Source organism: Leuciscus leuciscus, assembly GCF_965113295.1.
Source record: "Leuciscus leuciscus genome assembly, chromosome: 21".
Taxonomy (NCBI): domain Eukaryota; kingdom Metazoa; phylum Chordata; class Actinopteri; order Cypriniformes; family Leuciscidae; genus Leuciscus; species Leuciscus leuciscus.
This window is the reverse complement of record NC_138745.1, coordinates 16,951,677-16,964,109: the sequence shown is the minus strand read 5'-3', so window position 1 is coordinate 16,964,109 and position 12,433 is coordinate 16,951,677. Positions and strand designations below refer to the sequence as shown.

At 36.3% G+C, this 12,433-nt stretch overlaps 1 protein-coding gene across 1 annotated transcript in view; it reads right to left on the bottom strand.

The window, feature by feature from the left end:
- Positions 1-12,433, bottom strand: part of LOC309485820 (LIM and SH3 domain protein 1-like) — a 159,385-nt gene that overhangs the window by 64,550 nt on the left and 82,402 nt on the right. The window contains exon 3 of the mRNA XM_082152878.1: positions 4,621-4,705. Coding sequence (XP_082009004.1) covers positions 4,621-4,705 — 85 coding nt within the window. The remainder of the gene's footprint in view (positions 1-4,620; positions 4,706-12,433) is intronic.

Sequence of the window (12,433 nt, the reverse complement as noted above, 5' to 3'; positions counted from 1 at the left end):
ACTTTGATCTTGCATACAAGTTTCATACATCAATCGATCCTTTTAAGTGTGTATTTTTTTTGTGTATACTCACAATAAAAACAAAGTGTTGTGCTTTTTTCCAAATAAAGAAAAATAAACATGATGTGAGTTCTGCTTTCTCTCTGTCAGTGAAGTCCATTCTGAAACGCGTCCGAAAATGAACTAACTCAGCGAATACTCAGTCAAACAGGTATACAGACACACAGGCAGGAAGCTTGAATTCTCTTCTTTTAAATGAAGTATTTTTTATAAAAAACAAATATTCTCAGTTTATGTAATATGTATGAAAAGAGAGAGATGTCAGTCGTTCTCATCTCAGCTCATTATGTTTTAATGTGACTCCGCCCACGGAGAGCGCGCGCTATTCAAACGCAAATGATCTGAGGCAATCCATGCAAACCTGTGAAACGCCCACATTAGCTGGATAAAACACACCGTGAGTTCACTTTCAGACTCATGTACTTTACGACGCTGTGAGGAATAATACTATCTTAATAATAATCCTGGAAAATTTACCTCAGAAGTGCTGGAAGTTTCATTTCGAGGAGCAACGGATCCAGCTGAGGAATAGGTCAGTTCTATATTTGCTTTGTTCTAGTGATGGGGATGAGACCGCCAATGCCGAGTCCGAGTCAAGACCGAGTCTTTGAAGGGTCGAGTCCGGGTCGAGACCGAGTCCGTTGGTTTTCAAATTCAGTCGAGTCCGAGTCAAGACCGAGTCTTTGAGGAAGCAAGTCCGAGTCGAGACCGAGTCTTTAGGAGTCGAGACCAAGACCATAAAACATGTCAGTTTTCATATTCATGATTTAATATCACCCCAGTTAATAATCAACAGTTAGGCCTACAGACTAAGCTAGATTGGGAATTGTTTAGAGGAGTCTTAACGTCTTAATATGGCTTTTACTATCATTAAAAAAAATCCTTACCACATGCATCATCTTCTGCCTATTTTTCTAAACTGCTTCAACAGTGCTGCTCTGTCATCAACATGTTAAGCCCACCCTGACTTTTTTAATCATAGTTAGGACATGCAGAGCAAATTAAAATTTTCTAGTGGAATGTATTCTAGTGGACTAGTGATGGGGACGAGACCGCCTATGCCGAGTCCGAGTCAAGACCGAGTCTTTGAAGGGTCGAGTCCGAGTCAAGACCGGACTCGAGTACTACATCACTACTTTGTTCTAATCGCAATAGTGTCTGTACACGCAAAAAAGACTGTTTAAGGTGAGACACTACAGGTGAATAGGGTAAAATTTTTAATTAGCAGATATCACCATGAAACTTTCCCAGTTGATTACCTACATTAAGATGAGAAAAAAATGTATTACAAGTTTTCTGTAATTTAATGTTTAAATATGCAAATTAGGCAATATCTAATTAAATATGCACTAATTTGTATATATTTTAAGTATTGGATAAAGCCAGGTTAAAAAAAAAAAATTTCATTGTGTTCACATATTAGATGGGAAAAATTACAGAGGGATTTATGGATATCTACTTTTGTTATCCTGTAAATCAGAATATACTGTCAATAGCCTTAAAAAAATGATTTTCGCCATGTTTTTGGGAATAAAATGTTATGTATATCAGGCTAGGAATAATATATTTACAAATCCCTCTGTAAATGTCTTCATTATATAACTAGGTACAATGACTTTGGGACTTGGTGTTGTGTGTAAAATAAATGTTATGCAAAAAGGATCGGCGCAATAACATAAGCTTCAGCCGACACCTTTTCGGTTGATCAACTTTTCTCTCTTTTAAATATTGTTTACATTGTAGTTTAATTTTTGTTTCTATGTTTGTTTGTAAATTGCTTTTCTTTATTTTTTTTTTTAAGTTGACCGAAATAAACTCTCTAACTAACTCTCTAACTAAACAAGACTGGAAAGTTTGGTGTATATAGGTGCTACTGAAGTGGAGATTTTGAACTTGGAGTATGAGAGAAAGGTCATTTTGAGAAAACGGGCTTTAAAGAGTTATCATCAGCCAAGGAGATTGCGCATTCAGCTCTTTTACTTTCACGATTGGTTGCTGATAAAAAGGAAATTACCATATTTGGATCCGACAGCATTGTACAGTGAAGAGAGAGCTTACCAGCGGTGCCTGTGATGACAGAGAGCAGACAGAGATCGCGGATCGGCGGGATGATTTACAACGACAACTTTTGTTGAATTTATGCGAAATCTACTGACGCAAACAGACAAAGTGTAGTAAAATAAAGACCTAAATGTGTATTTCAGACTTTTTTTCACCACAGTCTGAAAGAAGACATGCTATTGAAGACAAATATCCCAAAATCTCAAAATTGACCAGTAAAAAAAAAAAACGATGTTTTTGCCTGCCGTGTCTCGCCTTAAATATGAATTCCGTTTCTGTGTGTGAATGAAGGAATGCACAGATGCGCGCTGTTGTGTAGCTACAACAGCTGGCAAAAATACTGTTTAAAAATGAATCGCGTTTTTGTGTGTGAATGAATGAACAGCTTTTACCAAACTCTATTGCTATACTGAGATGAGTAAAAATCGACTACAAAAATCAGATAGATTATAAAGTTTTTACTGTAAAATACTGCCACATCAAATAAGCTTATAATGCTGCCAATTTCTGCTCATATGTTAAATATATATATATATTCTATGTTTTGTCAAAAATAAAGTCATCAACTAAGATGCTATTATAGTGTTTGTTCCAATGTAGGCTATATTCAAACTAATGAATCCTTAACTTTGAAATACGTATGATAAAATGTATACTTTAGTTTTTACAAAGAAAGATTACACTGGAAATATTGTTACAATTTGAACCGTTGTTGTAATTTTATAACCTTTTTTAATAAAAATAGCAAAAAAAAAAAAAAAAATATATATATATATATATACAAGGATAGATATAAACAAAATATTAAAAGGTCAATATAAGCCTTCTCTTTAAATAATTTTTATTGTGTTTTATTAGTGACACATTTGGGTAAAGAATATATTCCAAATCTGAAAATACAGTATGAGAACAATTAACTGCACAATTACTAGAAATGTTTACCTTGGATACTATACAATTTGCAAGCACAATTTGTGGAAAAAAACCAACAACTGTGTTTCCAACTGTGAACCAATTTTATATATATATATATATATATATATATATATATATATATTATTATTATTATTATTATTATTTGTCCTTGCATTCTTTCTTGTGGCTCAGTCACACACCTGAATGAAAGGCTCATTATGTATGCATTATGTATGAATCACTTATTATTCATGATGGTGTAGGATCGTTCACGCCCCTACGCATATTGCCTTTCCAAACAAAAAGTGTCTTACAAAATTTAAATCAATGTATTGTTTTATGTGAATGATTAGGCAGGATGATTTTCAGATCATTTAGAAGAAAAAACTCTAGGCGACAAAATGCATTATTCAGAAGTCTTGTGGACACATATTTAGTATGTGTTTTGTGGCCTTATTTCAGAAACTTTCATTTTTAGTTTTTTCAATAACCATGCATAAACATTATTTTCTCAAAAATACAAACATGTACATACATGTTGCTCACACATTATGGTAGCCCTGTTTGTGCTAAATAAAGTGTAATTATACCTTTGCCATTAATATGTTTATAAGCAACTGAAAAAAGCACAAATGTCAGGGCATGTCAAAACATCTCAGGGACCCCAAAAACACCTTAGGCCCCAGAGGGTTAAAGCACTGGCAAAAGTAGCCTAATGATTATGAATGTGTCGAGAAAAAATAGCAAGGAGACATTTAATTGTTTATTCATGAACTAGTGTTTTCTGAGTCGGTGGCTGCAAAGATGAAGTTGACGACGCTGAAACGTCATCTCTGCAGTATTGTGAACGCTGGTGCGCCTATAGGAAGAAATGCACCTTTCATTTGGATTATAACATAATCAGAGTATTAGTTTTCGATTCTAATTGGTTAGTTTAAAAGTAGACATTTCAAGCTTCTATAGACCTATTTCTCATGTCTGTGAGGCACTGTCAAGTGCTTCATCAGATTTGTTGTGTTGCCGGTCTTGGCAGCAATCAACTTGTCGCAAATATTGCATCGCGGTCTGTTGGCATTGAGCCTGGTGAAATGTAGTCACACTTCTGATCTTTTCCACATCTTTTACATCTATGGGGGTTGGGACGCTTACACACTACAGCCTCACGTGTGAGCCACGTCTCTATGGGCAACCGTGTAAGTGTTTTTCCTTGATGCCTCGCCACAGCCAATCATGCCGCAACTGACGTTGACGAGATGAACCCCTTAGGTATCAAAATTTGGTACCGAACGACGAGCAATGTTTCAATACTCAATAGTATCGAGGCAATTCGGTCGGTACCTAAAAAGTATCAAACTCGATACCCAGCCCTACTAAAACAACAACTGAATGTGACAACCTCTTTACCAAACATTGGCTACATTCTTTACTCAAGACACTATATCTGACACTTGTCATCTGCACAGACATTTTCCCACAGGATGAATGTTACACGAGTCAAGAGCGGAAAAAAAACAAGAACTGGAAATTAAAAGGGATATAGGAGAGGGAGAAAAAAATGAACGGGCTTTGTGAATGGACACTTACGTGACTCTGCATCTTGCTCTGCTGCTTGAGACGAAGGTTCTCTGGTGTATCAGCCACTATGGTGAAGGATGTTTTAGGGTAGTGCCTGAAACACACAGGCAACATTTATTTCAGATAACATACACTTAACAAAAAAAAAATGTAACGCATACAATTTGTCCAGGAACTTTTTTCCCCCAGACCTGTTTCTGTCTGCGTTAGCATCGTGGTCTAAAGTACCGTGAAGATTAGGCAAATTAGTCCGGTGGCGTAGGACTGCGCGCTACTTTCCAGTTCCCGCTGGATTTCATCCTCTGAATTTAAGCTTAATAAAGCCTGAACCTCGTCGTCGGTCCATCTGTCGTATTTTTTAAACTCCATTAGCTTTCGCACCGCAGGAACTTGGAACGATTTTAGTTCTAGGAACTCCTTTTACGGGAACAAATTTAGCTCCTACTTCAGAGTAAAGTCTAAACCAGCTCTATAGGAACTATCCATGGCATTAGTGTACGCTGATTGGCCGAACGCACACGTGAAACTCCAGCACCTGCCATTTTTAAAAAGGCTGGGTAAACACACAGATTATAGCCTATGTATTTACTCCAGAAACGAACTCTACGAACATGGAAAACAGTGATAAATGGGCCCCTTAACATTTACATGGAGAAGAAAATACAAACGCAACTTTGGGATACCATGATTATGTATTTCTGCTCAGCTAGCAACACTGGACATCAACCACATAGCATACGCTAATAACGTATCATTACTGTCTACTTTTTATGTATAACAGTTCTATCTAATAATGTATTAGATAGGACTGTTAAACAGATCGTAAACTAATGAACACTGAGAATGCGAGCACTGTGTGGCTCTGGCTGGCGTTCTCAGCACAATCAAAATAAAGGTCCGTCGCTTCGTCAAAATAAAAGTCACAACAACAAGCGCGGCTTACGTCACTTCAGAGTTCCTACTGGCAGTGCGAATGCAACCAGGAAAACGTTCCTAGGGGAGCCATTAGTTCTCGGGAAACCACCCTGGTGGCTAGTTCCTAGAGCTAAGTTCCTAGAACTACCCTGTGCAAAAGCACCTATTGTTGATTCGAATAGCAAACAACTCTTACTGCACGCACCGCAACAGACTTTTAAAATTGTGGTTGAAATAAAATACCACGTGGACTCAACCAATCAAAATGCTGCGTGAACTCATCTAATCAGCATGTTCAGCGCCCAAGTCCCACCCCCGAACTTTGAAAAAGTACTACCAAAGCCACTAGACGATAAGCCTGCAACCTTTAGCCAAAAAAGTGTAATGGCTAATGCTGACGCTGGTACGCAGGAAAGGAGAGCAGAGGCCGTTGTTTTATGAATGGATGTCAATAGAGAAGAGGCTTCACTACACTGAATAAACCGCTTTTGTGAGGAAACACCTTATTTACGAAATCGACAGCCTGTTCTCTAATCTTCAACATGTTTTATGCTTAACAATACTTTTGTTGGCAATGATATGTAGATTTTACTATGCTAAAAAGGTTCTTTTATAAGAGAAGGCAGAGAAGGGAATGTCGCAACAGGTAAGACTCATTTGCGGCATTACCATAGTATTTCATAGTAATAATGAAGGGTATTTTAAATTGTCTAAAGAAAGTAAAAAATACTGATGTTTTCTTTCTTTGGCTTCCAGGTTTTACCAGTTATGATAATAAACATGAGTTGTAATAACTATTATAACTGCATGTAAACATATGATATAATGCTGATATTATGCATTAAGGAATAAAGACTAAATTAATAATTTAATAAATATTGTGTTATATTGTATGTTGTTAAATTTAAGTGTTGTGTCAAAGTTTTTTCCACAGTAAAGCACATTCCACAAACAATGCAGTCCTACTTCATCTTTATTATGGATATAACATCAAATATATAGCATTTGTTCACAAGACCAACGCGCTAATAATCCACAAGAAACTGATTAACATAAGCTGTAACTGACTGTCATATAAGATTGAACTGACAATATGAGAGGACAGTAAGTTGACAGGAAAATAAAGTAAGTTGATAAGTTGTTATAAAAGACAAAGTGTTAAGCACAGGCTGAATTGGCTATGACTAGAAAGCAAATACCAGACTAAGACACACTTCTCTGCTCCTCAAATACATAAAACATTAGCCTTTACACACTGTACTTATTCAAAGAATCATTTTTTTATTTACCCTTGCACTGCAAACAAGCAGACAGTCTCCAAAATGTGTGCAGGACTTTGCAGACAGTTTCAGGATCCACTTTATGTTCCACTTTTATTTGTGATGTTTAGTAGGGCTGGGCAAAAAAATCGATTTTTCGATTAATCGTTTTTTAAAATGTGGTCGATTCAAAATCGATTCTCAAACGCCAAGAATCTATTTTTTTCCATCTTTATGTATTAGTTTTCCTCCACTGTTCATAGGCTTGCAAACTCAATTTTATAGCTAATGCTGTGAGATTTTATGGTAGTTTTATCTAAATCATCAAATAACCTCAATTAGTGCTGCACGTTTAATCATATCGCAATCGCTATGACAAGCCTATACGCAATTAGGCTATATGACCAAAATGCTGCCAAAATGCTGTCGTGACTGTGACAGAAAAACTTGCGATGATATCGTGCGTGCGCACAAGACAGCACAGAATAGAATTATCTTTCGCGCTTGAACGAAGAACACACACAATTATGCCAAAATGTATTTTTGTCGAGTATCTTTATAACATAAGAGCAGTCTTATGACGAACGTGAAGAGTTGTGCCTCGTGAGAGAATGAGTCCGCGTGTGAGATCCGCGTCTCTGTCAACAGCGGCTGGTCTTAAAGGGACAGTACACTGTAGCCACAAATTATCTCTGTCATTTAAGTTAATCAAAGAACAAAGAGAACAGAGAAAAACACTCACTGCTCTTGAATAAAGAACTTTTGTAACTTTGATTAGTCAATATATAATTTATAATTAATGCAACACAGACTGTTTGATAATTTTATTCAATTTCTGTATGGCCTAGCTGTTAGACAGGAAGGGCACATATTATATTATATTATATGCAACGTTTTTATATGTGGGTTTATGTGAGGATTGTTAACCTGTTTGATCAAGACATGCGACTGTTCTGACTTGTCCAATTTTCAGCATCAATTTTTCATCTTGCATCAAAATCCTGTCTATTCATTGTATGCATTTGAAATATAGAGTTGGGTTCTGTTTTAATGTACCTAAAATAAAAAGAGTTTAATATACAGGTTTGTAGCTCTTAATTTCTTTTTATTAATTAAACACTTGAAAACTTGTTCACTTTTTTTTCTTTTCTTTTTCTTTTTTTAATAAATATAGGATTTGTATTTAATATTCATTGAGTGAGTCGAATCGAAATTAATTTAGAATCGAAATTGGAAAAATCGAATCGAGAATCGAAATCGAAAATCGAATCGAGAATCGAAACCGAATCGAATTAGAGCTTGCGAATCGAAATCGAATCGAATTGTAACATCTGAATCGATACCCAGCCCTAATGTTTAGTCACAAGCTCTTAATATAAAGTTCAATTTAAGCTCTGGTATAAAGTATAGGCAAAATAAATAAATAAATAAATAAATAAATAAATAAATAAATAAATAAATAAATAATATTAACAGGTATTTTTTCTAATCAAACCATTTTTAGAACGATAATGTTACAGAAGGAAAGCATGAACAGACACATTCAAATACTGATTTTATTTTTTCTCCGTTTTTAAGCCCTGCTCAAAATGCCAGCTTCCTCACACGAGTGAATAGGTTTCCCTTTCAAGGGAAATCATGCTGCGTCGATTGACGCTGTGGGCTCAGTCTGCTTGATTGTGTCGTGAAACACGGGTGTGAAATCAGTCCAAGACTTCATAGGCAGTTGACGTCTCGAACCAGGAATCTATAAAGCATGCCCAAATAGTAGCTTCTGTTTCTTCTGCAACCGCTAGATGTGAAATCGTGTGTCTTATTTGGTGTTGTCTGTCTACCATCATATATATATATATATATATATATATATATATATATATATATATATATATATATATATATATATATATATATATTAGGGGTGTAACGGTTCACAAAATTCACGGTTCGGTTCGATACGATACACTTGTGTCACGGTTCGGTACGGTTCGGTTCGGTTCAGTACGTTTTCCATAGGCTACAGCAAAAATAAATAAATGCCAGAGAAATTTCCTTGAATTAATTTTATTTTCATTATTATTTTATTTAATGAAACTAACATCATAAAGTATGATTTTTTTTGTTTTTGTTTTTTTGTTGCTTTTTTTACTGAGCAATAATGGAGCTATACTTGACTCTTCTTATGAGCATATAAAACAAAACAGCTCCTTGGACAAAATGAAATGTAATATTGTAGTAGTAGGCTAGTTATAAACAAAGGTTTATTTTAGTTCAGATTAACATTTGAGGGCAGCAATTGTATTCATAATGTCAAAATAAAACAGACGTAATGTTACTTGAAAGCATTATAGCCCACTATTCCTGACAAACTTCCATACCTTGCAGTTAGTGTTACTACAGTAAATCCATTCCACGGTGAATGTTGCTGATCTGTGGACACCGGCCAGTTCATTCATGGCACGATATTTTTTCCTGGTTTCCACGTCAGCGCTGTTTGATCCGTTAATAACAGAAAAATGTGCATGTTTCTCACTAGATCTCGCAGCGATGTTATTACTTCAGTGGCGAATTCAAAAAGCATTTGAAATTCAAATGCTTTCTTTACTGGTCTGGATATCTTAGCGCTGTGTGGTGTTGCTTGATCAGGCCCGCACATAGGGCTCGCGAGTCCCGCTTACAGGTCAAAACTGATAAACGGTCCACACAAACACAATAAGAGTAGCTCAGTTTCGTTCCTTACATTGGGACACCCAGGGTTCAGGTCCTGCTGCTGCCGAGGCACAGTGGCGATCTAGATCATGGGGATCGCAGATGGATCTAACAGAGGGGTTAGAGATGGGCCTGGCCTCATCTCTGCCCTCACCTGATAGACCAGTGCCTTTTCTCTGTGTCCGGAAGCACGCTCTGCAGTTCCTTCTGCTCGGGGTGAGGCACCGGTGCTTCAAGTATCCAGCTCTGAGTTTCTTTTGTAAGTGCTGCACTCATTTGTTTCAATTTCTCCTCGAGAGGCTGTGTGTCTCAACAGCACAACATTGTCACCGTCAGTAATGTATTTATTATCCACTATCGATCGCAGCTTACAATAAATGTAAAAAAATCTGAATCATTCTCTCGTTTTAGTGATTCCATAGTTGTTGTGTTTTTTTTCATCAACGTTCTAATCAGGTCGGGCAAGTAAAATTATCTCTGTCTTGTCCCTACAGAAAAATACAGGGGTGGCTGTCAGTTACAGTTACACTCTGACAAGAGTTTAACCCTTCCATTGCTGTGTGCTTTGGCCTGCATTAACCCTCTGAGGTCGGCAAACGCGTCCCCGCGTTTTGCTGGATTTTCTTCACATTGTAGCACAATAAACTTAAATTACTCCGTCATTTATGGTCATACAGAAAAAAGAAATATAAAAAAAGAATCTGTGATATTTCTACTTTTGTATGTGTCCACTTACAATCAAATCAAAACATTGTACTTTTGTAAAATAAAGAAAATAAACAGGGTGTGCGTTCTGCCTCTCCGTCGCGGTGAACTTTTTTTTCTTGAGCACGTCTATAAACTGAAACAAAACTCAGTGAATACTTGTCACACATTTATGAGCCATATACCTTTATACACATTTAAGTGTGTACTTTTAAATGATCGGATTCAAATTGAAAACAAATATTCTCTGTTTAAGTAATTTGTATAAAACCAACAGGATGTCCAGTATCTCAAACGCTTGCTAATTATTTTTAATTTGACCACGCCCACTCGCGCAAAAGTGATTCACATGCAAATCGTCCTCATGGAACGCGAACGCCCTCCTTACCTCAAACACAAAACACCAAAAAACTTCACAAGTCTCTGCTTTTCGTCGAGTTTGGAAGACACATCTGAGCTTACATTGGATTTACCTCAGAAGAAGAAGAACACGATTTGAAGACAAGAAAGATGTAAGGTAAGAAATTCTTACTAATTAGTTTATGGTATTGTTGCATAAACTTCACATTGCAGTTGAACTGTTGCTAGATATATGGTGAATATTATACTATGTAGACCCGTGTTTACTGTTAAATACTGTTTGTGGATATCTGCTCAAACATGTATAATATGGTAACCATAATGTTTAATATTTTGGAGCGCGATCGCGTTTGAATGTATCATATTTTGGAGCGTGATCGCGTTTGAATGTATCATATTTTAGAGCGCGATCCCGTTTGAATGTATCATATTTTGGAGCGCGATCGCGTTTGAATGTATCATATTTTGGAGCGCGCTGTGGGTTTGAATGTATCATATTTTGGAGCGCGATACCGTTTGAATGTATCATATTTTGGAGCGCGATCGCGTTTGAAAGGAAAAATGCACCAAACTTTAATCTCATTTCATAACATCATAACGAATGGAAACATTTGAAGTAACATATGATTATCAATATATTTTTTCTCTAGCGTAGTTGTTACTGAAGTGTTCCTTTTGAAAGATGTATAGGCTGCTATAGGTTATTGTTATTATTATTATTTTATGCAGCACTGCGCGTAGCCTATGTCGACAAGGCACAACAAACCTGGTGTTCATTATATATTGTTGGAAACATTTGTGTGTGTATTCTGTGAATTTTAAAAAGCAATTTTAACCAGAAAAATCTAAAATCTATTCCCAAAATCGTGCAGCCCTATAGTTTCTCTTGATATCAGTATGTTCACAGGTTGTTGTTTTTTGTTTTGTTTTTCAGGGACCAGATGCCACTGATGAGTCCTGCTGACTTCAACATTCACATGAGTCTCTGTATATGAACATGGTAAAGTGAAAATCAAACACCTTGGAAATGAAAGGTATGTACAATGTTTTTAGGAATGGACAAAGGTCTCTGTCTTTGGATCATTGTTTTCAATAATGTGCTTTGTCATTTGTTGTGTATCTTTGGATTATGTTGTGTTGTAAATAAATCCAAACAATCTAAAAGCCATTCTTTTTTAAATCTCCTCATTCTTTTTTGTAAGGTTGCTCAGAATGATAGGGCCTGATAGCACCTAATAGGGCCATTAGGGGAGGGTCTTTGTCTTTCTCAGGCGTGAAAGCCATAAATATTCAGGATGTGTTTACGCCTACTCGCATAAAGCTTTCTTACACAAAACACGTCTTACAAATTTTAAATCAATATATTGTCTTATCTGAATGAGCAGTCAGGATGTTTTTCACATAGTTTTGAAGCAAATATTCCTGGCTATGTGATACAATTTTCATGACCTTCTTTCAGTGAAACTACAAACTTTTACATACATGCTGTTGACATATTATTGTAGCAGAGTTTGTGCTGAATACAGTGTAATCAGACTTTAGCCATGAAAATGTCACAAGTAACAGAAATAATCACAAATGTCAGAGCATGTCAGAACACCTCCAGGGCCAGAAAACACCTCAGACCCCAGAGGGTTAACGTGCAACAAGTAGGCTACACGCTGAAATCAATTACTCATCATTAAAGTCATTTTGGCTTCATACTTTTGGCATAAAGTTATTAAAAATGTGTCATACCTGACCAGAAGATATTCAAATAAATGTCACATTAGACAAGGAAGTTGCAGGTTGTGTTTGAATAATTACGTATCTTATTTAGCTGAGGTAAATTAAACGCAATTCTCACATAGCCTAAGGATTGCTCGAGGAAGAATGAG